The sequence below is a fragment of the Pinus tabuliformis genome, chromosome 4_2 (assembly GCF_031772625.1).
Source record: "Pinus tabuliformis cultivar Carrire ecotype Pingquan chromosome 4_2, CPIR1, whole genome shotgun sequence".
In the NCBI taxonomy this organism is placed as follows: Eukaryota; Viridiplantae; Streptophyta; class Pinopsida; order Pinales; family Pinaceae; genus Pinus; species Pinus tabuliformis.
This window is the reverse complement of record NC_142304.1, coordinates 603,082,490-603,109,830: the sequence shown is the minus strand read 5'-3', so window position 1 is coordinate 603,109,830 and position 27,341 is coordinate 603,082,490. Positions and strand designations below refer to the sequence as shown.

At 40.9% G+C, this 27,341-nt stretch overlaps 1 protein-coding gene across 4 annotated transcripts in view; it reads left to right on the top strand.

Annotated features, from left to right (window-relative positions):
* LOC149170728 (Metallopeptidase M24 family protein) overlaps positions 1–27,341 on the top strand; it is a 446,763-nt gene that overhangs the window by 128,157 nt on the left and 291,265 nt on the right. For all 4 annotated transcript variants that reach the window (XR_016259003.1, XM_089424001.1, XM_089424000.1 and 1 more), the window contains one exon: positions 15,608–15,700. Coding sequence is in view for 3 of the 4 variants with exons in the window: in XM_089424001.1 (XP_089280127.1) it covers positions 15,608–15,700 (93 nt within the window). In the remaining variant the exon portion in view is untranslated. The remainder of the gene's footprint in view (positions 1–15,607; positions 15,701–27,341) is intronic.

Sequence of the window (27,341 nt, the reverse complement as noted above, 5' to 3'; positions counted from 1 at the left end):
CCCTCTCATCGAGAGGTGTAGGATTGATCTAAAGATCATCCGATTTTGATAAGTATTTATGAAGTTATGAATTTATTTATGTTATAAAACAAATTGTCAAGTCGGCCAGCAACTTGAGTAGGCTCAGAAGCCCAATAGATGTGTCTATTCATCATCTACGTTTTAGTATAAATAGAAGAGGATTTGAAGTCATTTTGACTCACTCTTCATGTGATCTCCTTCTCTCCACGCTTTGGGTTTTTGGTGAAGGAGAGACACATAAAGTATACGCTGGCCTATGTAAGAATATTGCCCTAGATCTAAACACAACTATGGAGGAGAAGTCTATGTGCAGCAAGAAGAAGGCTCATCATTTGGTCTACCATGGATGCAATGGAGACACATAAAACGCAGTCAAATGGAGAAACCTAAAACGCAGTCAAAGGAGACTTGCTCTCGCAGTCAAAGAAGAAACAGAATCCACGTGAATCTTGGGTACTGGAAGGACAAAACTCGCATAAAGGGAGGAATAGAAGTCAGGTTTTATCTCTGAATTTTTCATATGAAGATGGGTGCAGGGATCCGCAATCAAGAAGGGACAAATCTCACTTTGTCTCTCTGGAATTTCACGTGTATAAGAAGCAGATCCGCATTATGTTAGGGCATCACTTTGTCTGTCCTCATTATCACAGAAAATGCCTGGTCTTGAGTTCGGTTAAAAGGCAGACTCATGCGAAGAAGGTTAACCATTGTATCGAGGGTTTAGGAGGGCTAGAAGAGTCCTAAACCCTTCTCATGTATAAAGGTGCAGATCTGGAATAGGGCTGGTTCTAGGCCTAAAGAACTCAGTCATTGGATAGCTCCCAGCACAACAAGGAAGAAGAAGACCTTGAAGAGCAAATCAGTATCATCTTCAGGTTTTCTGAGCAGTCCATTCTAGGAAGCAGATCTCATTGTCTCAAGACAGCGTTGAGGAGATACACTAGACAATGTATGAATTCGGATTGCTGTAGGTGACAGCATGACTAAAGAAGGACTGTGTAGATTCTGGAACTATAGCCTAGCTGCTTTGCTAGGCTGCAAGCCATAGCAAGCAGCTAAGGCTGATATGCATATGGCTGTATAATGAAGCAACAGAAGGACAGTGTTGCAGCATGATGAAGCAACAAGAAGTTATAACAACTGCATGATGGGCACATTAGCAAGGGCAGCATGATGATGAATGATGCACTTTAGCAAGGGCAGCATGATAATGAATGATGTACATTAGCAAGGAGCTGCATGATGATGAAAGATGCAGCACAATGGGTAGCATGATGATGAGAGAAGATGAGAATAGCTCAGTCATCAAGGTCCTGCACTGTGATGGTACTGCATGGTGCTACACAGTAAGGTGCAACAAATAGACGAGATGCAACACTATGATAGGTGAACGAGTCACCTTAGAGAATCAGTTGAAGCAATATGTCTTCAACTGATCTCATGTTGATATCAAAAGTCAAAGTGTTGACTTCTATTGTAAATGTACTATCTCTCTCACTTTCTCTGCTGAACTTTGAAGAACATAAAAGAAGAATTGATCAAGGGTTTCCACACATTGGGGTTTGTCCCTAGCTAGCACCACATCTTGTGTCCTATTGTCTTGGCTTGTCTTCTGCTATTTATATTTATGTTCTATTTACAGTTTACTTTATGTTGATGTGATTGCTAATATGGAAAAGAAATTGAAATAAATTGCTCTAGCATAGAACATACCTAAAATGAACATGGGATCAGAGCTGAGGTGAAGACAATGTCCAAGAAAGAGTGAAAGAGCAATCACCAAAGACAGTTGGGATAGGACAAAAGGATCAATGGGATCATTATCCCTCTTCTCATTCACTAAGGGTGAAGTGGAAGCAAAGAATATTATCAGAATGGCACAGCGAAAGATCACTTCATTGGGAAGTTCGGATCTAAGGGTGGAAGGAAAGGTGGATGCCTTGAGTTCGGCCATTATGCGAAGAAGTGTCCGAATGACAGAGACACATCTCTTGACGAAGATAATAATCTTTCCAGGGACATCTTCAATGATCAGAGGAATGATAAGTAATGCAAGACATCAAGGACACGACCGACTCTCCAGAAAAAGCAAGGAACCCCAGGAATGGAAGTCGAAGGTTTTAAAGTGACACTCGTCGATGGAAAGGTATGTGTTTTAGAATTTTCAAAGATGTTTTTGAGTTCAGGGTTGTATCAAGTTACAGGAAGTCCACTGGGGACCATGTACATTGACACATAGTACCGGAGGTCTGTGAGTCAGATGGTGACAGGGAAGTCTGAATTCAAAAAGAGCATGAAAGTACATGTCTGAGATGTATCGAAGGAAAATGTCTCAAGGGGGCCATTCCCCTCATGTAGCAGGTCCACAGGTTTGGAACAACCTGAGGGGTTTAAGATTCATGATCGAGAATCTCATGTATAAAGGTGGAAGAAAGTCCTCTATGGGTTGAAGCAAAACACCTCGGGCATAGTATGAGAGGATTGATGGTTGTTTGATGAAGCTGAGATTCACTAGGAGTGAAACTGATCCAAACCATTACTCGAAGGTTGTGGATGATAGACCTCTCATACCGACACCTATGTCTGACAGGTGCAGACCCTCTCATTTGTAGAAGACAGAGGGAGTTGGATTCCAATTGTGGAAAGATAAACTGCAAGCCTGTGACTACCTCGAGGATATTAACTTTCAAAAGTTATATGGTAGTGATGTCGGACCAGATTTGGGAAATGCCTCTGGGTCTCATAAACTCATTCGCGTTGATGTTCTTGGTGAACTTCCGTTCGGACATATATTTTGCAGTTAGCATGGTGAGCTCATATTTGGTTGAGCCTCACTGGATTGGTGACAAGAATCTTTTGAGATGTCTTCGGGGCACAATCTCTTATGGATTGAGATACACTGCTGAAAATTTGAAACTGCATGATTATTCGAATGTTGACTGGGTAGGCACTGTGGAGGATCACTAGAGCACTTCTCAGTGCTGGTTCTCTTTGGATTCTGCTTCGATATCATGGATGAGCAGGAAGCAGAAGTCGGTTGTTATAAGCACCACCGAGACGGGATACATAACTACGAGTATGACCTCGTATGAAGCTGCCTGGCTGAGGAAGCTCTTCAGTGAGCTGTTTTTACACATGATGAATACCACTGTGATTCTTTGTGACAACTAGAGGCAGGATTCGATTATTGAAGAATCTCGTATTCAATGATTGCTCCAGCAGATAGACATCAGATACTACCTTATCTGGGATATGGTAAGTCGATAAGCAAAGAGGCTCCATTGCATTGAGATGATGTACAGGTTGCTACACTTTGTCAAATCCCCGGGGAAAGATTAGATTTGTGATTTTCCCGAACGACTTGGAGTCATCGAGAGACCCTTGTAAAAGGGTCCTGCATGTTGCATACATTGAGCTCTGGGAGCTTTGGGGGCTTGCGGTTCTTACTGGAGCAACATACGACCACAGGGTGACTCACCATCCCGTGGTGGTGTATGTGTACAGGGTAAAAGAATCAAAACTTTCCCTGTGACACCCCGTGACGACTATGTAGCAGGATGATTAGTTCTCCTGTGAGGTCTGGATAATGTGTTCTCCATGACAATTGTGTAGCAGGATGATTGGTTCTCCTGTGAGGTCTGGATGATGTGTTCTCCATGACAATTGTGTAGCAGGATGATTAGTTCTCCTATGAGGCTTGGATGATGTATTCTCCATGGCGATTGTGGAACAGGATGATTCACTATCCTGTGGGCCAGGATGATTAGTTCTCCGTGGCATCCATTGGACAGGATGATTCGCTCTCCTGTGGACAGGATGATTAGTTCTCCTATCGAGGCATCCTACCCATGCAGTCTGGGACTCATGGGAAGTACCTCTCATTTGATGAATGAACAGGCAAATGAGGATAGGGACCATAGTAGTACCGATGGACACATCGCTGTATCTACCGTACTCCCTATGCTAGGATGACCTTCATTGATCTGGGATCAACGAGTACTGGTCTAGGACCAGTGGTAGGAGTTGTACCCACTATGACACTGACTTCGGGTCGGTTGAGGACTGGTCTGGGACTAATGGTACATACTCTGAGACTGACTTCGAGTCAGTAGAGTACTGGTCTGGGACCAGTGGTAGGAGTTGTACCTACTATGACACTGACTTCGGGTCGGTTGAGGACTGTTCTGGGACCAGTGGTACACACTTTGACACTGACTTCGGGTCAGTGGAGAATGGTATGACACATTCTCGATCAATTCTTCTTCTTCATGGTTCAACAGAGCTAAGCAGAGCAGAGCAGAGCCAATAGAGCTAAGCAAAGCCAACTCTGCAGAGTTGAGCAGAATTGAGCAGAGCCAGCAGAGCTGAGCAGAGCCAGTAGAGCTGAGCAGAGCTAGCAGAGCTGAGCAAAGCAGTGCAGGGCACTCATGGCAGAGATAGTACAATTGGACATATGGATTAACGGATGTAGTTCTCCCTAGTTGAGAGGGAGTGTTAAAATTGGCAACTAGGGCCAAACTCCATGTGGGTCATCTTATTTATGGCAGCTGATATTTTTATTGGATCCCTCTCATCGAGAGGTGTAGGATTAATCTAAAGATCATCCGATTCCGATAAGTATTTATGAAGTTATGAATTTATTTATGTTATAAAACAAATTATCAAGTCAGCCAACAACTTGAGTAGGCTCAGAAGCCCAATAGACATGTCTATTCATCATCTACGTTTTAGTATAAATAGAAGAGGATTTGAAGTCATTTTGACTCACTTTTCATGTGATCTCCTCCTCTTCACGCTTTGGGTTTTTGGTGAAGGAGAGACACATAAAGTATACGTTGGCCTATGTAAGAATATTGCCCTAGATCTAAACACAGCTATGGAGGAGAAGTCTATACGCAGCAAGAAGAAGGCTCATCATTCGGTCTACCATGGATGCAATGGAGACACATAAAACGCAGTCAAATGGAGAAACCTAAAACGTAGTCAAAGGAGACTTGCTCTCGCAGTCAAAGAAGAAACAGAATCCACGTGAATCTTGGGTACAAGTATACGCTATACTGGAAGGACAGAACTCGCATAAAGGGAGGAACAGAACTCGGGTTTTATGTATGAAGATGGGTGCAGGGATCCGCAATCAAGAAGGGACAAATCTCACATTGTCTCTCTGGAATTTCACGTGTATAAGAAGCAGATCTGCATTATGTTAGGGCATCACTTTGTCTGTCCTCATTATCACAGAAAATGCTTGGTCTTGAGTTCGGTTAAAAGGCAGACTCATGCGAAGAAGGTTAACCATTGTATCGAGGGTTTAGGAGGGCTAGAAGAGTCCTAAACCCCTCTCACGTATGAAGGTGCAGATCTGGAATAGGGCTGGTTCTAGGCCTAAAGAACTCAGTCATTGGATAGCTCCCAGCACAGCAAGGAAGAAGAAGACCTTGAAGAGCAAATCAATATCATCTTCAGGTTTTCTGAGCAGTCCATTCTAGAAAGTAGATCTCATTGTCTCAAGACAGCGTTGAGGAGATACACTAGACAATGTATGAATTCGGATTGCTGTAGGTGACAGCATGACTAAAGAAGGATTGTGTAGTTTGGGACTGCTTGGAGGATTCTGGAACTATAGCCTAGCTGCTTTGCTAGGCTACAGGCCATAGCAAGAAGCTAAGGCTGATATGCATATGGTTGTATAATGAAGCAACAGAAGGACAGTGTTGCAGCATGATGAAGCAACGAGAAGTTATAACAGCTGCATGATGGGCACATTAATAAGGGCAGCATGATGATGAATGATGCACATTAGCAAGGGCAGCATGATGATGAATGATGCACTTTAGCAATGGCAACGTGATAATGAATGATGCACATTAGCAAGGAGTTGCATGATGATGAAAGATGCAGCACAATGGGCAGCATGATGATGAGAGCAGATGAGAGCAGCTCAGTCATCAAGGTCCTGCACTGTGATGGTACTGCATGGTGCTACACAATAAGGTGCAACAAATAGACGAGATGCAGCACTATGACAGGTGAACGAGTCACCTTAGAGAATCAGTTGAAGCAATATGTCTTCAACTGATCTCATGCCGATATCAAAAGTCAAAGTGTTGACTTCTATTGTAAATGTACTATCTCTCTCACTTTCTCTGCTAAACATTGAAGAACATAAAAGAAGAATTGATCAAGGGTTTCCACACATTGGGGTTTTTCCCTGGCTAACGCCACATCTTGTGTCCTCTTGTCTTGGCTTGTCTTCTGCGATTTATATTTATGTTCTATCTGCAGTTTACTTTATGCTGATGTGATTGCTAATATGGAAAAGAAATTGAAATAAATTGCTCTAGCATAAAACATACCTAAAATTAACAGATCTCCAATACCCAGAAAGGGTTTGGGTAGATTCTAAATAGTTTGGGAAATATTAAAATAATTAATACTTTTATTGGAGTCCCTAAGTCCAAACTTAGGAAAAATAAAATATTAATGTGAATTAATATAAAACTGTGTTAGAATGGTCCAAAAGTCATGGATCAAGCCAGATCTAATCTTAACCGTTGATTAGGGACTTAATCTCGGTCGTTGATTTGTCAACGAGAAAAGTATAAGAGGAGGCTTGAGGGTCACTTGGCGAACACACTGAGGGAGACCAGTCAGTTGAATTTCTAGAGCATGGTTAGCTGAGGGATTGGAACTAGTGGTCTGGTGAGCAGTCAGGAGGCAGCAAGTACAGAACAGAGAGACGGGATTAGCCATTGGAGACCAGCGCTGAGGCAGTAGAGGCAGATGCAGGGCATTTCAGGCAGATGCAGAGGCAACAGGAGACTATGTAGTCACTAGCTGGGCCTGCGTGAGTGACGCATTGAGGCCCAGGGCTGACACAATAAAGCAGGGGCTGACGCAGAGTATCTAGGAGCCACACAGAGTTCAGCCAAGCTGACGCTGGGATTGGGAGAGGTGCTGGTGAATTTTTCTCTGTGGGTAAGCCAGTTTGGCACCCTGTTGTACTGAAGAATGGCTAAATAATAAAATCCTCTCTTGCTGCACTGGTTTTCCCACATTGGGTTTTTCTAGGCACCGTTGTCCAAAATAACTGTGTCATTGTGTTGATTCTTGTGCATGTATTTGTTTTTGTATTATGGTGTGATATCTACAACATAATTTATTTTAATGTTTATTGAAGGAATTCATAAATAACTTATTGAAGAATAAGTACGAAAAGTAAATCAGTTGTTGGAGTGATAGAATTTTCACATGGTATCAGAGGGAGTAATCAGAGACAAGAAGGGAAAATCAGTTATGGGTCGAGACCACAATGCAGAGGCATCCACGTTAGGGGACTCACACAGATTTTCAGAAGATTGCACAAGAGAAAGAGACTTCGATTTCTCTATGTTGGCTTCCAGGCTGGAAGAAGAAGTGGCTTGTATGGTTAGTTCTGCATCATCAGAAGTGTGGGATATAGACAGTGGAGCCTCGTGGCATATGACGGGAATCAGGGAATGTTTCTTAGAATATCGAGAAGAGAAGATGAAGTTTCAAATCGCCATGGGGAACAAGGCAAAGTGTACTCCAGTAGGGAATGGTACCATAGTCTTTCAAATAGAATCGGGAGAACGGTTCCATGCTACAAATGTGCTGCATGTACCAAGATTGGGGATGAACTTACTTTCCGTGTTGCAACTTCAAGGCAAGGGCTATGACGTCTACTTCATCAAGGAGAAGGTATACGTCAAATACCCGAGCTGGAAAAAGAAAGTGCAGATTGAGATCAAAAGTAATAGGTTGTATAGATTACAACTAGAATCACCAATGGCACTTATAGGCAGTCATGGAGACAAGGACTTGAACGAACTATGGCACAGAAGAATGGGACATTTGCACCATGGAGCTCTGAGAATTCTTAGGAGCTTTGTAACAAGAGTTCCGGATTTGAGTACGGAACGAGATGATGTATGCGAGGCATGCGGTCTAGGAAAGTATGCCAAGGCAACATTTCCTAGGAGCAAACACAGGGCCAAGAGTGTACTAGGATTGATACACTTAGATATTTGCGGACCTATGTCCGTCAAAGCTCTCAGTGGTGCTGAGTATTTCCTTACCTTTATTGATGACCACTCAAGGAAAACTTGGATTTATTTTCTGAAAACCAAGGACGAGGTTTTCTGTCGATTCAAGGAGTTCAAGGCTCTGGTAGAGAATCTGATTGGGAAGAAAATAAAAGTTTTGCGCTCAGATAATGGTTGAGAGTATGTCGATAAGGACTTCACTGATTTTTGCGCTAAGGAGGGCATCAGAAGAGAGTGGACAACTCCCTACAATCCGGAGTTGAATGGAGTAGCAGAAAGAAAGAACAGGACTATTGTAGAAGCAACTAGGGCCATGATGTATGATCAGGATATGCGAAAATTTGTGTGGGCGGAAGCATGCAACACAACAGTCTATGTTCAGAACAGTCCTCATCGAGAGTTGGGCAAGATTACTCCAGAGAAAGTTTTACAGGGAAGACACTTGAAGTCAGTCATTTCAGGATATTTGGGAGTTTAGCATATTGCTGCATACCCGAAGAAAAGAGCAAGAAGCTGGATCGAACTGCAGAAAAGGGATATCTTGTGAGATATATCGAGAACACTAATGCATACAAAATCTATCTTCCAGGGAGCAAGAAGGTAGTAGTTCGACGAGATGTAAAGTTCATGGAGGACAAGGCTTTTAGAAAGTCTCGTGAGATGCCTTCCGAGGAGTAGCCGAAAGAGAAGTCGTTGGTTAAGCCTCTTCAACCAATGGAAGTAAAGAATTGTTCCTCGGGTCAGGAAGATTCTCAGGATGAGGAGGAGGAGCTAACAGAAGCCCCTATTGGTAGAGGCAGAACTAGCAGGGAACTTCGTCAGATTCTGCGAGATGCAAAGGACTTCATCGGTGCGCCAAGAAACAATAAGAGGGAGCGAAAATAACCAGATAGATATCAGGCATTAGTAGCTCAAGATGGAGAGCTTGCCAGTTTCAAGGAGGCAACTCAACATTAGGTTTGGCTAGACACGATGGTAGAGGAGTACATCTCCATAATGGTGAACGATGTCTGGGAGGTGGTGCCAAGGCCTCAAGACAGATTAGTGGTAGGTTCAAGATGGATCTACAAGATCAGATACGCTGCAGACAACAGCGTTGAGAAATACAAGGCCAGGCTTGTGGCTAAGGTGTATGCTCAAAAGGAAGGATTTGACTATGAGGAGACCTTTGCCCCGATAGCCAGGTATACATCTATTAGGACCGTGATATCTCTTGCAGCTCAGATGGGATGGAAGATTCATCAGATGGATGTCAAAACGACATTTCTGAACGGGGTAATAGAAGAAGAGGTATACATTGAACAACTAGAGGGCTTTGAGACTCATGAGAAGAAGTCTCATGTATGCATATTGAAGAAAGCCTTGTATGGGTTGAAAACTAGGTGAAATATTATCAGTTTGCTGCAGTAGGAATCAGGTAATTGATTTTTCACAGAGATCGTATGTTTGAAGGTGGGCCGTCCAATCATAGAGGTGTGTCTTTCTTTGTGCAATTGGGTGCTTATGCTTGTTTTTCCTCAGGCACATTCAGTATGGATTATTGGGTGACGTGGAAAGAGAAGGGGTTTTGACTGTAGTCTTGTTACCTCACCTTAAATGGGGGTTAATCCTCAACCCTAATTCCTTGGGATCTGCCCTATTGGCTTATAGCTTCAGGATGGTCACTACTTGGGAAACCTCAATTTTGATAGCGTGATCCCGTTTCATAGTTTTCACTCCCTTTTGCACATTACATGCCCTATTTCATCATCTTTCCTCTTTGGGTCCACAAGGCTCTGGTAGTCCCCATCCCCTTGTCTACATGTTTGGGTTGGGCCTGGAACTTTGCCCAGGAGGTTGATGTAGCTAAAAGAGGAAGATTAAAAGCATATCATGGCCACATACAAAAGAAAATAATTTCACAAAATGCAAAAGATGGTTGGGACACTATTCCTTCATTATGGCCATCACCCTGGTTCCTAGGGCCCCCTTGAGTCCCTCCACATCATTAAGGAACCCATGCATGTCCCGACCCTTGGTGGGTGATGAACTGCCCCACCTTAAAGGGGTATTCACTGCTTATATCATACATAACATGCTCTCATCTTCTAGAGCCCCAAGCAATATAATAAAATAAAATTCAAGAAAAGGAAAAAGGCAAATGAAGAAGGGTGGAAAAACAAAGGCCGAGGTAATTCATGTACCATGATTGCTCCGTCCTACATCTATACATTCAACTATTTGGACATCCCTCATCATTACCACCCTTGGACCCATGGCATTTGGCCTTGATACCCTTGTGTCCCAATCAACCTAATATCATCCACATGACCCCTATCACTTGAAGGACATACCTTGGACATTTCTTTCCCTTTAGGGTTAGGAACACTTGATAGGGTTGTTTATTAGCCACTCCTACCTAAGGAGGTAACACTTACATGCTCAGAGCCCCCAAATCTGGAAGGGAAGCCCATTATGAAGTCTCATTTGTGCCCTTGACTAACAAGCTTGATTCACCTAGATGCACTAATGAATCATTGTACCTTATGGTGAGGAGACGCATTGGATCTTATGTGTAATTGGCAGGTGGTTTCATCATGGGCTGGGCAACTTAACTGGGGCCCAAGCCCACCAGAGGATCATATTGACACTTGTAGGGGATGCGTTGAGAGCCATGGGACTTTGTCATGTGATAGAGCATTATCTCATCTCATGGGCACCCTTAGCACCTTCAACAACTTGTTCGTTGCCCCACATTATTCACGAGATGATGCACTTGGACCAGCATTGCCCTAGTCGGCTTAGTAGTGTACACATGGTTTGGCAGCTGATCCAAGGCCCAAAGGAGGTTTGTCTCACCCTTGAGACATGGGAGGGCAAGCACCATCGTCAATGCCCTCATTTGGAGCAGTCTACAGGCTTATCTTTCACCAGGAGACCCATGAGACCAATATTTGTGCCCCAGAGCCACTTTGGAGCACCACATGATGACTTACATGGACATCAAGGGGCCATCCCCTTGTGCATCATTTATGGAGCCCTCTCTCTCATTTTGGCACTTTGAGGACTCAACATGGCCTTCCAACGACCTCATTTCATCATGACGTCATCATTTTGGCCTACTATTAGATGGTTTATTCATAATTTTTGGAGCTACTTGGTGGGCTTGTCACCAAGATTTGTTATTTGCACATTATTTTATAATTGTTGGGGCTAATTAGGCTAAATCGAATTAGGAGAGACTCATATAAATAGAACTAACTCTCATTGTGAGAGAGCATCATCATCACTTGGATCTTTTCTCTTGTACAAGAATTTTACACTTTTCTTTTGGATGTTAGTGGAGACTTTTGATGCATTTCAATATCTTTGGAAGTTAAATTTTCAATCTCTCATGGAGCTACTTCTTCTATGGTAGGATATATCTCATTGTCGTCTTGTAAGTGCTATTTTGTTGAAGATTTCTCCTGGAATAATGTCTAATGTGTGGAATGATTACAATTAGTTAATTCTCTTGTGCCCTAATTTGTTGAATATCATTGTAAAAGGTTATTTGGTTGTAAATTGCACATGTTACTCATTGCATGACAATAGATGAATGTTCCTAGTGGATAGGATTTTGCTCTTCTTCCATGAAAAGCCATACATATTGAGTAGGTAATTGTTAAAGAGTGGTTGCTAGGGCATCATTCTTTAGCCTCCTTGAAGACATTTTGGCAAATCTCAAATCATCTTAGACTCCACAGCCCAAGGATTAGGCACTGGTCCAAGAAAAATTGGTGATCAACCTTCCCTTCTCTCTCTTTTCTTCTGTCCAAAAATTTCGGCCCCTTTTCCTAGATGGCTACCTAGGGCATCCAACGAAATCCATTAGAGAAGGAATTTTGAGATTTTGCTTGGATAGAACTCTTCTTTAGTGTTCCTTCTTGGGGACATCAAATTTTGGTGGAATTCTCACGATTAATTCTCTGGAAATCTTTATGCCCGAGAAGGGAAAACTGGTTTGTTTTCCTTGGATGAGGTGGCCTTCTTGAGCGTCATATGAGCTCAGTATTCAATGGAATAAATTTTAAGAGACCTTCTCCTCCCTCTTACCTTGACCTATTGAGAACCTTGGAGGAATTTCCTCCCACATCTATCCCTAAAACCCTAGGTCTAGCATAGGCTTTCCTAGGTGTCTCAAAGGAGCGACAAAATAATTTTGCAAGCCTCCTTTGAGGACCTATTTCACTGGTGGAGTCTTGACTCTAGGCATGCCTATCCTCATCTCAAATTTCAAGCCCTAGATCTTGATCTCCATTCTAGGTCTTTCTTGGAGAGCCTTTACTTCAAGAAGCCTTAATTGAGTTTCTTCTTGCATGGGCCTTGTGAAATCACTCCATACATAGTCATTGCCATATCCATCATAAGTGATTTCATCATACCGAGACTCCTCCCATCGATGAATGTCTGTAAAGAGTAGGGGACATTGACTGAGGTGACAGTGGGTCTCTGTCCCATTGTTGTCATTTGGTCTAATTGTTATCCCATAGGTTCCCCTCCTAGGGCCTTGCTAGATTGTGTGGCGACAATGTCCGCCTATCTCGGGGCTGTGGGAGGCAAGGGGAGTGAGCCTCTAACCTCATGGGACTTGTGCCCATGTAACATTGTTTGTAATTTGTAGTTGAGTCAGAAAAACTACACACTATGTATCCTACAAATCCACTGCCCTCTAGAGTAGAAGAGGTCCATTGTGTATATTCAAAACAAGGGGCAAGAGATACTTTCAGTGAAGAAGGTAGTATGAATTTTTGGAGTCATAATGTTAAATCTGTTTTTTGAAATTCCAAATACGATCCAAATTGAGCATGAAGACAAGTCATATATCCCATGAATACTTGAAAAATTCCACTTAACTAGTGGGGCAATAGATTTTTAGGTCTCCTACATGTTCTTACAAATGGAGAACCCATGAATCCTTAAAACGTGCGAAGAAGAGTATATATCACGAAAATATAATGGACCTCAAACCTTAAGGATACATTGCATAGGTTGTTACAATAGAATTTGTCATGGTGTGGAGCCATTAAGGTAGCTCACTAGCTGCAAGGATAGTCCCTTGGGATGAAACATTCCCCCCTTGCTTGGGCATATTACACACATCCCAAGGAAATGTAGCAAACCCTCTCTCACCACCATATTTGGACCATGGACAAAACATGAGAACTTGCTTCAAATTCTTGAACCGGGCCTTGTTATGGAGTCAACAAGAAGCGTAATAAAGTAAGAATCCTGTAATCCATGAAATAACTATCAACATATTGGCAAAAGGGAGATCTCTGAATTACCACATGAAGAGCTTTGTCTGAAGCTTCTGAAGGCACTAAACCCACATATCCACAATTGGAAGCCGTGTTTCAAACATATTTTTAGGTAGTGCATAATCACCCTTGGTGTTTGTTGACACCATTTGTCATCAATATTCAATTTTGTATTAAGCTACTAAATCACCCTCCATTGTTGCATTGTCATGCCTAAAATAACCCCCAATTTTTTATTTTTTTATTTAGCCTATTTCATGACCAAAGGAGGGAGGACACCACATAAGACTACTTGTTATTTTATGAAGTGCATGATACATGATATGCACACTATGTTTGAAATATGAAAATGCAAACATGAATTGATGGCTAGCATAAATATGCATATTATGTTACCTCAAATGCATGGCTGAAATAATATGTTCAAGTTGAATACATGAACAAAGTGGCATAAGGATAAACTCATTGAAATATATTTGTATGAGTTAACGGGCATGGTATATATTTTTATTATATTTACATTCACCATGATTGTGAATACAAGGTTAGCCAAAAGTTATATTGCAATGTATTATATTATTAGAGGTTGAAAATACATATGGTGATATGTTTGTTGAAGCATATATGGTAATGGTTGCATATGTTGGCGGACTTTGGCTATAAAAATAGTTTGTTTTAAAGTTGATATATGGCAAGCTTGGTCAACAATGATCTTTGTGGAATTTGAATAAATTGTGATGGTACATGACTTATTTTTGAGTCTCTTTGCTTTTCTTGAAAGACTGAACATTTGTATAATTGCTTGGTGAAGAACACTTAAGAAGTAATAAGAAGACATTCCAATCATTCCTCTTGGTGGGCATTCATTCCAATTTCATCCATAATTTCTCTTGCCCTAGTTGTTTTCCCTAGGGTAAAAGCCTAGTTTGGTTATAGCTTCAACTTAAGGTCTTCTTGAGGGTTTCACATGCCATAACCTTGTCGAGACACATTGTGGGAAACCCTTTCTTGACACTTTGACCTTTGGCAATCATAACTCACAACATATCAATCAAACCCTAGGTCTTGTGTTGCCCCAATTCAGCCTCTTTAAGGGAAGCAAATTTCTTCCTCTTCATAGTTGGAGCCTTGAACCTAAATTGTGCCTTTCCCATAGAAGCCTTTTAGTCACCTTATACCTTTAGGCCTAGAATATCTATTAGGTGACCTATATACTGGGACTCCTCCCATTGGTGAAAGTCCATAAGGAGCAGGAGCTAGTAGCTGTGGTGACAATGGGATACTACCTCATTGTTGTCACTTGGTCTAGTGATTGTCTTGTACGGTACCACTCTCCAAGGCTTAATAGATTGTGTGGCAACAGGCTTGATGCTAATCTGTTGATCCCTCCATCATCGCTTTTTTATAGTTATACTATAAAAGGACACAAACACATTGTTTTGCTAGATCTATCTCTTCACATCATCTTTGAGCTCCATTGTTGTAGCTTTAAAAATCCTAATTGCTAGGGATACCCCATTGACTTGGAGAAGAACCAACCAAAAGTGAGAGGATATGTTGCTTAGGTGACTGTCGTGGCTGTCCTAGCAGTTCCCCTTTGGGTTGCGGCTTGTGGATTAGGACTTTTATCATTAAGTGTGAGGTGGGTTGCTAACAGTTCCTATAACCATTTGCAAGGAATTTCTGTTTTTCTGGGGCAATATATGGAATGAAATAAAATCCTCAGAAAGGTCAGATTTTCTTGGTAATAAATTGGAAACTGTGAAGCCCTGAAGATACATTTATTGTCTCATTTATCGTGGACATGAGACACTCTAATATGTGCATTAAGATCAAAAGTGAGTGGTGGTTTTTAACAAGTCGTTTTATTATTGTTTTTTAGCTTGGTAGTTTTGGATGCTATTTCCACACTGTACTGTTGTCTTCTTGTGATTTTGGTTCTCGGTGATGGACAATTTGCATATCTAAATGGATTGATTTATTGGCTAGTCATAAAAGACATGCTGCTTTTATATTCAATGGGCATGCTGCTGCTAGAATCGGAATAGTCAGTACTAATTCTTCTGTTATAATTTAACTGTCTAAAGGTCAAGCTTTCTTGCCTTGTACATTCTCCAGGATTATATATACATTAGTTTTTGGTCCCATTTACTGTGAATTGTTTTGTTTCATTTTAATTTCTTATTCTACGTTAAACTTGGTATGCACTCTTGCGTGTTGCTTTAATGAGTATACTTCTTGCAGGAAGAGATATGGCGGGGACAAGTTGCTGGTACTTTTGCAGCTTTAAATACATTCAAAGCAGATCAAACATTTTCAATCAGTAAATTACATATGGTGGGTTGATACTAGATTGTCTTATCTTTTCTAATATCATGCTCATTGGCATAATGCATTATGATGGTTGCTTTTGCAGCTATATGCATCTTCCAAAACAGTTCAGACATGTAGAAATGATAGATTATTTGAAATTGGTCAATGTTTTGGCCTTTTCTAATGATTCTGAAATAAAATCATAATGTTGATACTTGAAGTCACATGCACAGTTAGTTGGCTTAATGATAATTTCTTCTTTGGCACACATTTTGAAGATGTTTTCAGGGATTAAATCCTTGCAAGGATGATCTTCTCAGTGCCCTTCAAAGAATGTCTTGTGATAAGATGTCTACTCCTGAAAACAAGATTATGGTAACAACATGTCGTTGGAAGATTTGGAGCAATTGGCAGTGCAAGAATATTGCCATGTTAATGTTCCAGGGATTGCTGCCTACTTTGTGGCTGCAAACTGTTGGAGTATCTATGATCAATCCTGCGATTCTTGGAATCAAAGTTTAATAAAGTGAGTTCAATGTGTAATAAATTGATGAACTATATGTCAGTTGACGAACTATAAATTGGTAAGGTGTTAGTGGCGATGCCAGTTATGTTAGGTAGGTAGCACAACTGCCTAATGTATGAAATATAAGGTGGACAGATGTAATGTTCCTAATAGAAATTTTACAGTGATAACCAAAGACATGCAATAAATTCAACACAAATAATTTTCAGTAAACACCCATAAAACAAAAAATGCTCCCAGAACGCCAAAATGGGCAATTTTATTATATATAGAACTGTTGGAGTACAATGGAAAATGGAAGGAGTGCACCTGGGCTTGCACAAGGCAAGCTACAAGCCCCAGGTGATCAATATCTCAGTGCCTAACTACTGTAGAAGTCTGTCCTCCATAAATCTGCGCCGGCCCAATATTTCTGCACTGCTCTGTCTTGAGACCTTGATTCGACCCTTCAGATATGCCCATAAAATTCTGTAAAATAAGAGTTGAGATTCTTGTCAAAAACCCAGAAAAACGCAGAAAGGGTTTTCCCTAGTTTTGACCCTTCAAATTCGACGTTAAATAGCTTGGCTCTTCTCCATAACTAGAAAATTCGACCTGTAGCAGAGAATGATGTTTGCTGCTCCCAAAATACTAGAAACCTCCCCAAAATTACCTTCCAACCAAAATCTGGACAACCCAACTCCTCAATCCTTCACCCAAGGCTCCCCACACTTAGCACCCACAAGTGACTGCGCAGGCCTATAGATGATGACACAGTCCCCACGTCCAGAAATTCATACCAAGTGATGGCCTTCCTCTTCTCCTACAAATCTTCCTCCTTTGACTAGAATTTGGCCAAGAAACTGTTCGAAACACTGAGAGGGGGGGTGAATCAGTATTTCTTTTCAATTGTTACTTTTACCAGTTAGATCACTTATATTTAGAACACAAAATGAACAATAAGAATAAATGCTTTTATCAATTTCTTCTTTACAATAAATCAAGTACAATATATGTAGGGCTCCAACCCTAGATGAAGACACCGATCTTCAATTCCCTAGGCTCCAACCTGTATTCTGCCAAGCACCGACTTGGACTTCCCAAGGCTCCATCCTTGTCAATTTTGAGGCACCAACCTCAAGGGCTCCAACCCTGTATCTGGTTTAGGCTCTGACCTGGTTTCTTGAGGACTTCGATCCTCTAGGGCTCCAACCCTATCTTATCCAAGGCACCAACCTTGAGTTTAGGAGAACCAACACCAAAGACACCAATCCTATATTTGCCAAGCACCAACTTGGACTTTCCAAGGCACCAACCTTGTCAATTTTGAGGCACCAACCCTATAGCTTCACTTTGTCAAGGTATGTTTGGTTATACTTCACAGCTCCCAATGTTTTCTTCAACAATCCCTATCAATCTTCAGCTACGCCTTCACTTAGTCTCCACGTCACATCATCAATGAGAACCTTGTTCTTCACATGAAGGTGTCACCACTGCTCTTCATGTTACCCAAACAAAACTTCTTCAAGGTCACTTCATAATGGCTTCAATGCATCATGGTCTTCAATGATCTCCACAAATCTTCAATATGCTGCTTCACAAAGTTCTCCAACTCTGCCCTATTTTGTTCTCAAGAGAAGACTTCAACAAGCTCTATTTGTCCAATCCCAATAAATAAACACTTTGACCACAACAACTATGACAACTTCGACCATGGCAACTTCAACCATGGCAACTACGATAGCTTCAACTACGACAACTATTGCAGCTTCGACCACGGCAACTACGACAACTTCAACCGCGGCAACTACGGAAGCTTCGACCATGGCAACTACGACAGCTTCGACCACGGATACTACGACAATTTCGACCACGACAACTACGACAACTTCGACCATGGCAACTACGACAGCTTCGACCAAGATTTTATGCCCAAACAGAATTATCCTTTTTTTTCGTCCTAAACAATAGTCTCCTTGTTCTCCTCGGCCTTCTATCTTCTCTTGTACTTCGTATCTCTGAATTCTTGCTTGAATTGCTGATCGAAATGAAGTGTTTAGACGTCTATTTATAGAGATTTCATCTATAACTAAAGGGACACGTATATTTGAAGTGAGGCTGACTTGTATGACTGAGTGTAGGTGGTCGGCTCACTGTTAGGCATAATTTCCCTAACTTAAAAATTCAATATCTCACATTCTTTTAGGAGTTTCGGGGCAAAGAAAGGCTCGTTAGAAAGAGGAAAAAATCCTCTTTAAGATGGTCTAGGATCCATTTTCAAAGGATGCCTCCAAGGTGTCCAAAATAATTTTTCTTTGTGACTATCCTTAAATTTTATGCATAAAAAGTTTGGGACAGAATGGGGAATGTTTGGGACAGCGTGGCTTCTTCATTGTTATTAATATCATCATAGGATCATAGAGTCATTATGTAGGAGTGCAACATCCATGTTGCATGACACAAGAACAATGTCATCATATACTAGTGCAGTCATAGTGCAACATCATTAGGAGAACTCCAAAATAATCTTCCAACCATCAAATTATCTCCAACCATGTTATCAGGACCTCATCAATTGTGGTCATTTATCAAGAATATGACATCACCAAATGTAGTCCTCCATATGTCATTAAGGGCTTCTAAATACTTGGCACTTCTTCATTAGTGACTTGACATATTAATTGATGACATTCTTATGAAACAAGAGTTATGACATCATCATTTGGAACCAAGCATCTCAATAATATTTTCCAACTCGGCTAGTGCCATATTGACATCAATGACAACCTATATTAACAGAAACACCCTAGCAACAATGTAATTCCCAACTCCAACGCCACTCTTCCTCAATTATTGTGTGGCTTCTCCCTTTGCGTCCCATTTGAAACGAAAAGGCGTGGTATCTGCGTGATGTCTCTCTCCCAACCTCCAAACAAAGATAAAAGCCTTCCTAGGGTGGCACTCAAGGTCCACCGAAGAAAGGTTGAGATTCACTCCTTGGGAAGCTCTTGTGCTAAGCAACACTTGTAACTCAACTGAACAATTAGAGCAACAATTGATTATCAAAATCCCAAAAAACCCGAAATGATGCTTCTTCTCTCTTATTTATACTTGTTGGCCCTTGATCTCATGGGGTCCTGTTACCCACCCCTTTGTGGGTGATATCCCCAGGAGAAATTTTTTTCTCCATGATGAGCTTCAGCTGGCAGCTAACAACCCCTTCCTGCCTCCTACTAGCTTGTTGTGCCATTTCTCTGCCACCTAAGCCAGCCATGTGGTCCCTCACCCACCTGTATTGATCATATGTTTGCATGTGGGCCTCCCAAATCTAAAGGTATGTCTGGTCATTTGGTAATTGAGTATTGGGTTTGCTTATCATGGATACCTTTGGGTATGGATTGATGGGGTTGGCGGAAAGAGTGGGCTTAGTTTGTGCTCTTGTCCCCTTGACCTCTTTGGGTGGTTACCCTTGGATCTTAGTCTTGTGGGATCTCCTTTATTGACCATTTGGTTCTAGGGTGGTATTACTTGGGAAACCCCGAATTTGGGTGCGTGGTCCCGCTCCTTTACCCGCATATATTACTCTCTTCCCACTCATTATACCCCATTCATCATTTCTCCCACTTGGGTCCACATTCCCATTTTGGGTCCACATAGGGCTAGCCTCCCTATCCCCTTGCCCCCACCTTGGGTCAGGCCTAAAATGATGCTCTGGAGGTTGAAGCAACTAAAAAAATAAGAAAAAGCATAATTGGCCACATTTAACAGGAAATTGTACCACAAAATGTAAAAGATGGCTGGGACAAAAATAATTAGCACTTGGGCAAAAGCCATTATAGGAGCTCTACCCCAATCATTGGCCATCACCTTAGTTCCGTAGGCTCTAGCTGAGCCTCCTCTCTCATTCAGGAACCCATGATTGTCCCAACCCCTGGAGGGAAATAAACTGCCCTACCTAAAAGGGGGTAATCACTGCTATATCTTACACATCATGCTCTTGTCCTTTGAGCCTTTAGCAGTTAATTAAAGAAAATTCATAAAAGGCAAAATGTATATGAAGAAAGGTGGAAAAATCAAGGTCGGGGCACCTTATGTATCACGATTGCTCCCTCTTATACGTTACATATCCAGGTGTGGCCTTCCCCTTATCTTGCTACCCCTATGCCCCACTATGTGGCCCAGGATTGCCCCTCTCATTCCCTATTCCATTCCACTTATTTGTCACTTGCCACCCCCATTAGAGGGATGTACCTTGGACATACTATCCCCTTTAAGGGCTGAAACCACCTAATAAGGTACTTGGCTAACCCCCTTTGGAGCTTGGAGACACTAGCACATGCCAAAACCCACTACAGAAGGGCATGCCATTATGAAGTGCCCATGTTGTTATCCATGATTTGTAAGCTTTTTACTTGATTATTTTAATGACTGGTTGTACTGGAAGCCTAGGGGACGCATTAGATCTTATGCAGGATTACAAGTGGTTTCCATTTGGGTTTGGTTTCCCTATATGGGATCCTAACCCCCAGAGGTTTACATTGGCACATGTAGGGTGTGCATAGAGAGCCATGGGCCTCCATAGCAGCAAACAACACTACACAAATCTTCATGGATGCTCCGAGATTACTAGCGATCCACTTTTGTGATGATAGTGACATGAGTGGTACACAATGCCCAGTAGACCCCCACAGGAGCCCCACACTTTTGGCAAGTGTCCCAACACTTGTACAACGTCATGGCAACATTTATTCCACCACTTGGACCATTGCAGAGGATCTACAAGCATCTCCAATTCATATGGAGACCCATGAGGTCATTGATGTGCCTTCAAACCCACTGAGAGCACCACAAGTCTACTACTTGGAGAACAAGGGGCGACCCGCTTGTCCATCATATTCTGAGGAGTTTATTACTCAATATGGCACTTTAGGATGTTATTGAGCCTTTGGAGGGCCCTACGACATGCATACATTATTATTTGGCCCCTTGTGAGGCATATTTTTACATTATGAGCTAGTTTGGTGGGCTTGTCACCAATAGGGTTATTATTTGCAGATTATTTTATCTTTAGGAGCCAATAGGCTAATTTGAACTCCTTTGGAGGCTATATATTGATGTTAGATACATTCATTTGTATCATCACTTGACTTGGGATCTCTCTAATCATAGAGAATTTTCGCACTTTTTCCTTGTTGGATATTTTTGGAGATGGATGAATTTTGATGTATGGATTTGGGCTATTTCTCGTCTTGGAGCTTTATTGAGCAAACAAAATGCTGGTTGGATATACTCTATAACATTGTAAGTAAATTTTAATAATATTATTCTTGTTGCCGCATACTGCTAAAATTAGGGCTAGTTGCTGCATTATCGAAATGTGGAATTGAGCATGTTTTAGCTAATTTAAAGTATGGGCCAATGTTATATGAATGAAATGTCCTAGAGATTTATTTATCTCGAGAAGCTTGCATCATTTGCTTTAAAGTATAAATGCTTGAAGGTCACTTTTCTTTTCTTTCTCTCAACTTTGGACGAAGATGACTTTCTGGGCCTCCTTGATCAAAAAACCGAGTTCTTACTCATCATTATCCTTGAATCCATATCCCCAAGTGAACTAGGCACTAATCCCTGAAAAAGGGTGATCATTTCAACCCTCTTTTAACCATTTTCCCCTTTTTCCCCAGGTCTAGCCACATTAAGTCACCTAGGGCATCAATTTGTCGGGAATTGACCCAAGGAAAAAATTCAATCTCCTATAGGCTACTGTGCTGGTGGGTTCCCTCCCTCTCCTCCAAATTTGAGGCAATTCTAACAGTTAAATCTTTGGGAATCTCACGCCCTAGGTCTAGGATTGAATTGCGCCTAGGCATCCCCAAGGCTAGACCTCAATAGGATCAATTCAACCTTTTGAAGAAAGTATTCTTGTTTGGTCCTTTCCCCTCACCTTGTCTAGGATAGGAACATCATTGGTTGCTACATTCCATCGTCGGACTTGGGTTGGGTCCACTTGGCCTTGTGTTGTCCCACTTCTCAATAAAGACTATTTGTCAAAGACCATTTGGGAGTCCAATTTTCCAAGGATTATTGGGATTGAGAAACTCTTTTATAGGCCTATTCTTGCACCCTCAACCCTCCAATCCTCACCCCTTACCCCCAGTGGACCAAGTCCCTTGCTTAAAGAGCAAGCAAGTTCCATTCATCACTCAATCCTTGGGAAAGGGTTTTCAGGGTCACTCCTCACTTCTCCATTGACATCTACCTTATCAAAGTGATCCCTACACTACCGAGACTCCTCCCCTTAGTGAAAGTTCGTAAAGAGTAGGGAGACTTAGTTGTGGTGACAATAGGCTAAGCCTCCTCCGTTGCCTATGACCTAGCACTTGCCCTCTTAGGAACCCCTTTTTGGTCCCCTATTGGTTTGGGTGGTAATAGGTTCCTCTTATGACTTCGACCTCCCTTAGGCAATTCGAACTATCCACCAATTAGTGTGTATTATTTGTGGGAAGGTGGCCCCCACATTCCACTAAAAAGATTTCGACCCACTTTTCCTAAGTATTCTCACTAAAATTTGCCTTTAGGCCCAAAATGACAAAATTTACAAAATTGGGTTCTTCCTCCTTAGTAAAATATTTTAGGAAGGGACATTATAGCAGATGTGAATGGGCAGATAGGGCATGGAGGGAGCCTTGTGGAAACTGTTCATACATTTGCAGAAGAAGACTTAGGAACTAACGTAAGATGATATAGATTGTTATGAAGAAAGTTTGTATACTTAGCGGTATGCTCTAATACCAATGTAACGAACAAAGTTCATATACGCAAAAGTTAATTACTCCAAAAAACTTGGAATATGAAGATCTCCATTGAAGATACAAGAATATATATTAAAATGTATGAATGAGAAAAATGATACAAATGAGAGTGATGGCCTGCTTATATACCCTAGGAAGGTACCCTTTCACGTACGGTCATGTCGTTAGAGACACACCTCTTCATTATTAACTACTAATATGATTATTATTGTTTACATTTTTATTATAATTATATTTAAATTATATCCATAACATTGTCTTTCTCTTTAAACAACTTTGTTCTCAAAGCTTATTGCTGACAAGGCGTGTCATTCAACTTCTTTTTCTTGTAATTTATTTGTATCCTTCGTAGTTCTTCTAGTTGTCATCTTTATTGATACATGATGATAGGATCCTTTGAGCGATAAGTAAAATTGTCGAACGAAGAAGGGATCTGACCATCCTAGATCAATCTTCTGTGGAATCTTGCAGTTACTGGAAACTTGTGATGAATTGTTATCACCGGATTGAATTGTGCAAACTTCAGAGTTCTTTGGAACATAAGTTTGTTGTTTATGTTTTGAGTGATATAGATTCGTAGATTGATTGAGGTGTCTATTCTTGTGATTCAGATGTAGATAAGGAGTTCTTCTTATTTGACCTTCCTTTAACATGTGTGTGGTAATTTCTTGACTTACTTTAGGTACTGATGTAGTTGAGTTGGTTATAGAATCTTCACTTGGAATTTTCATCGTCTAAATTGCAACATTTGAATATGTTTTTACTTCAACTGATTGGTTAACTTCTTGAGTTGTGATGTTGACTGGATCAATATTCGTTCCTCTTTCTTCAACTTGTATTGAAGACTTTGACACTTCTTTTGTGATAAGTTCTTCTAATTTGTTTTTCAATGATTTCTTATCATCCTTAAGTTTTTTAATTTGAGTGAGTAGACTTTGATTATGGTTTATGAGACGTAAGAGTTCCTCATTTTCTGAGTCAACTTTATTTTGGTATTCAAGCTTCTCATCTTTTAAACACTTGATTTGTTCTAATAACCTTTGGTTAAGGTTTTTTAAGCATAAATTTTCCTCTTCTTTTTCTGATAGACTTTCATTGAGTTTCTTTTCAGAAATTTCCTTTTCTTGTTCTAACTTGTGCTTCTTAGCTTTACATTTTCTGACTTGTGCAAGTAGTTTCTGATTATGTTCCTTCAAACATGAATTTTCCTTGTTTTTGTTGGATATGACTTCTTCAAACTCTTTTTGCTTCTTTGATATTGTTTTTGGATTTTCTTGAAACATTAGTTTCGAAATATCCTTAAGGTCTTTTGATGAAGACATTATCAAATCTGATTTTGTTGTCATGTCTTGGAATGTGACAATCTTCTTCTTGTACAGGAACATCAAGATCTTTTTTTTGTTCTTTTTGTGTTTAACATGAACATACTTAATTCCTTGAACCAAGGTTGACCAAGAATTATGTCAACCTCTATGTCAAGCATAGTTATGACACGAAATTGAGATATGTACTCATAATGATCAACTGTCACTTCTAAATTATGAATTTCACACTCTTTTTCGCCAAAATACCTTTTCTTTTGCCTAAATTTGGCTCTAGAACTAATAGTTGATTTGCCAAATTAATGTTGATGCAATTATTGTCGGTGCTTGTACTAATAGCAACGCTAATCTCTTTCCCTTGGATACACCCCTTTAATGTAAATAATTTATATTCTACAATTGGAATACCTCTATAGGAGAATCTTCCTATCTTTATTTCTAGATTAAAATCCATTTTTTTTAGGGATAAGCTTAAATTTTTTAAAAGTAACCTTTTTAATCCTTATAATAATACTTTTTCTTCTATAATATTATCCACTTTATTAGTATTATTATATAAACCTTTAATTTTTTATTAATTTTTTCCTTCTTACTTCAAAACTCCCACTCTTGTTGAGAATTCAGTAGGGCAATGGATATGTTAATTCTCTTTAACTTGATAAATGTTTGTATTACCTTTTTTCTTATTAGCTTTGTTCCTTATTATTATAATGTGAGATACATCAAACAACTACCAAAAACAATTAGAATAGTGACACAGTATATAGGTTGCAAGCCAGGGCCAAAACCCCTTCTCTTGAGGGGAAAACCTTAAATCTCTTCTCTTCTTATAGATCCTTCAATTGACGAATACCAAGACCTTGTGACTCAAACCAATAACCTCCAAGATCAAGATCAACCACCAACTCGACTTCCTGTTGCAAGAACTTCGACCACCTACTGCAGATCCGAAATTTTGTCTGCCTGGCAATTGCTGCTGCCACACTTGAAAACTTCGATCTTCTTCTTAGAGCCTTCTTCTTCCCTTCGCTTGCCTTTCCTTGTGACTTAGGGCTGGAGAGATACCTTAAGTGACCTTCACTTTCTTTCTTTCCTCTCTTCCTTCCAAGATTGAACTAGATATGACCCTTGCACGGAAACCTTAGCTTCGTCTAACACGTGGGAGAGAGAACTGTTGATTTCTAGTAGCATTGGATGTGCTCTTAGCCTCAAAATTTGCAGGGAGGCTAGGACACATGTATTCCACAATACCCAGAAATCGTTTTGGGAAATTCCACCCGGAGACAATTTTATTAAAATAATTAATTATTTTTAATGGGTGCCTAAGTCTAAACTTAGGAAATTAAAATAATTAAAGGGTATTAATCAAACTGAGGGTGAAACTTCTAGAAGAAGACGAAGATCGAGTCCAAATGATTTGAGCCATTGATTAGAATCTAATCTGGGCCATTGATTACTCAACTGGAGGATTATAAGAAGGACTTCGATGGGCATTTGGAAAACACATTGGAGAGAGATCAAGAGATCGAATTTCTCAGAGAGGGCAGCGCAACAGTTGCTAGAGAATCGATCGAGGAGATTTCTTGTAGTGAGGGGCAAGGATAGTTCCGGTTGGAGAGTTTCCTGATCCGGGAATACATCGTAGAGGAGGCAGAGAGAGATCCAGAAGAGGCAGCGCAGAGGCCACGTCCGGCAGCATAAGGCCAAACAGAAGTAGTGCAAAGCTTCAGAGGGAGTTTGAATTCTAGCTAGGAGAGATGAGTTTCACTGCAGGAAGCCATGGTGTGATACTGGAAGGCCTGAAGTTCGAATCTCCAGACAACAGGAGATCCGGAAAGAGGTGAACCAGATCCTTAGAGAGTGTTAGCGCTTGAAACTTCACCTCAGGCTGAGAAAGGTAAATCTCAAGGCAACATCAAACCACTTAGCCTCGTAGCTAGCCCTACGGGGCTGGAGAGGGCTCTCTCCGGTCTATCTCGGTAAAGATCTTCAATTGGTGAGATGACCAATAGGGTAACACTGATTTTAGGCTAGTAAACTGATCAAAAAGGTTGCTTTGGGGTTTTTAGGGTTTTTGGTGGCAAATTGAGGGGATGGCAATTTTGGGTGCGGGGATTGGACACAGTTTCTGCAGGGGGTTCTTTGGGGCGAGGTAGGAGACAGTATTGATGCTTTTGATTGAGGTGGATGGTCCGGAATGACAGGTGAGGAGCTAAGGAGAGCAAACAATAACTTTGAATTCTCCTTAAACAGTAGAAAACATTGAAATTAAACAAACTTAAAAGCAGAGCATGACAGTCATGAATTCTTACTTTAACACTTCGTTTGTTTAATGTGCAGAAGGAAAAGAAAGGAAATGATTCACATAACACACTTACAGGTACATAGAGAAACACACCATCAATACATGTAACCACAAGAATCCCAAAAAGGACTGCAAAACCCTGGTCTTCCTTAGCCAAAAATTGCAGAGATACAGTGAATAATACAATGATAGCTTATCCCTCAAGAGTCCAACCATGAAAATGAGCAAGAAAGTACATAATATAGATCATCTAACCTCTTTCCCTGCCTCCATGGGTCGAGCTCACTATCCTAGGAGCTGTTTCAACCACTTCTAAACTAAGCACTACAAACTAGGCAGTCAAAACAACTTGCCTCTATAAACTTGGAAACCAATTCATTCATTTAATTTTCACCCTTTTCATGAATGAATCTTCTAGAAGAGGTACATAAGAGTAAAAGTGTCATAAAAGTACAATAATTACATCAAAGAGCCTAATAATCCACCCCAAAAAGTCAAACAGGGTCAAACTGCGTTTTTCTGAGCTGTACACTGAAAATTGGAGAAGTTTGCCTGACGGGTCGCGCGCCTTTGGGACCATATTTGGGGCACTTCCCGGTGTCCAAATTGAGCAAGAGTAGGCTTGTTGGAAAGGTCTGTGAGTCTACTTTCCAACCCAACTGGAATTTTTGAATTTGGTGGTCATTTGCCCCTCCAAAATTGCAATCTCCCAAGACTGCTT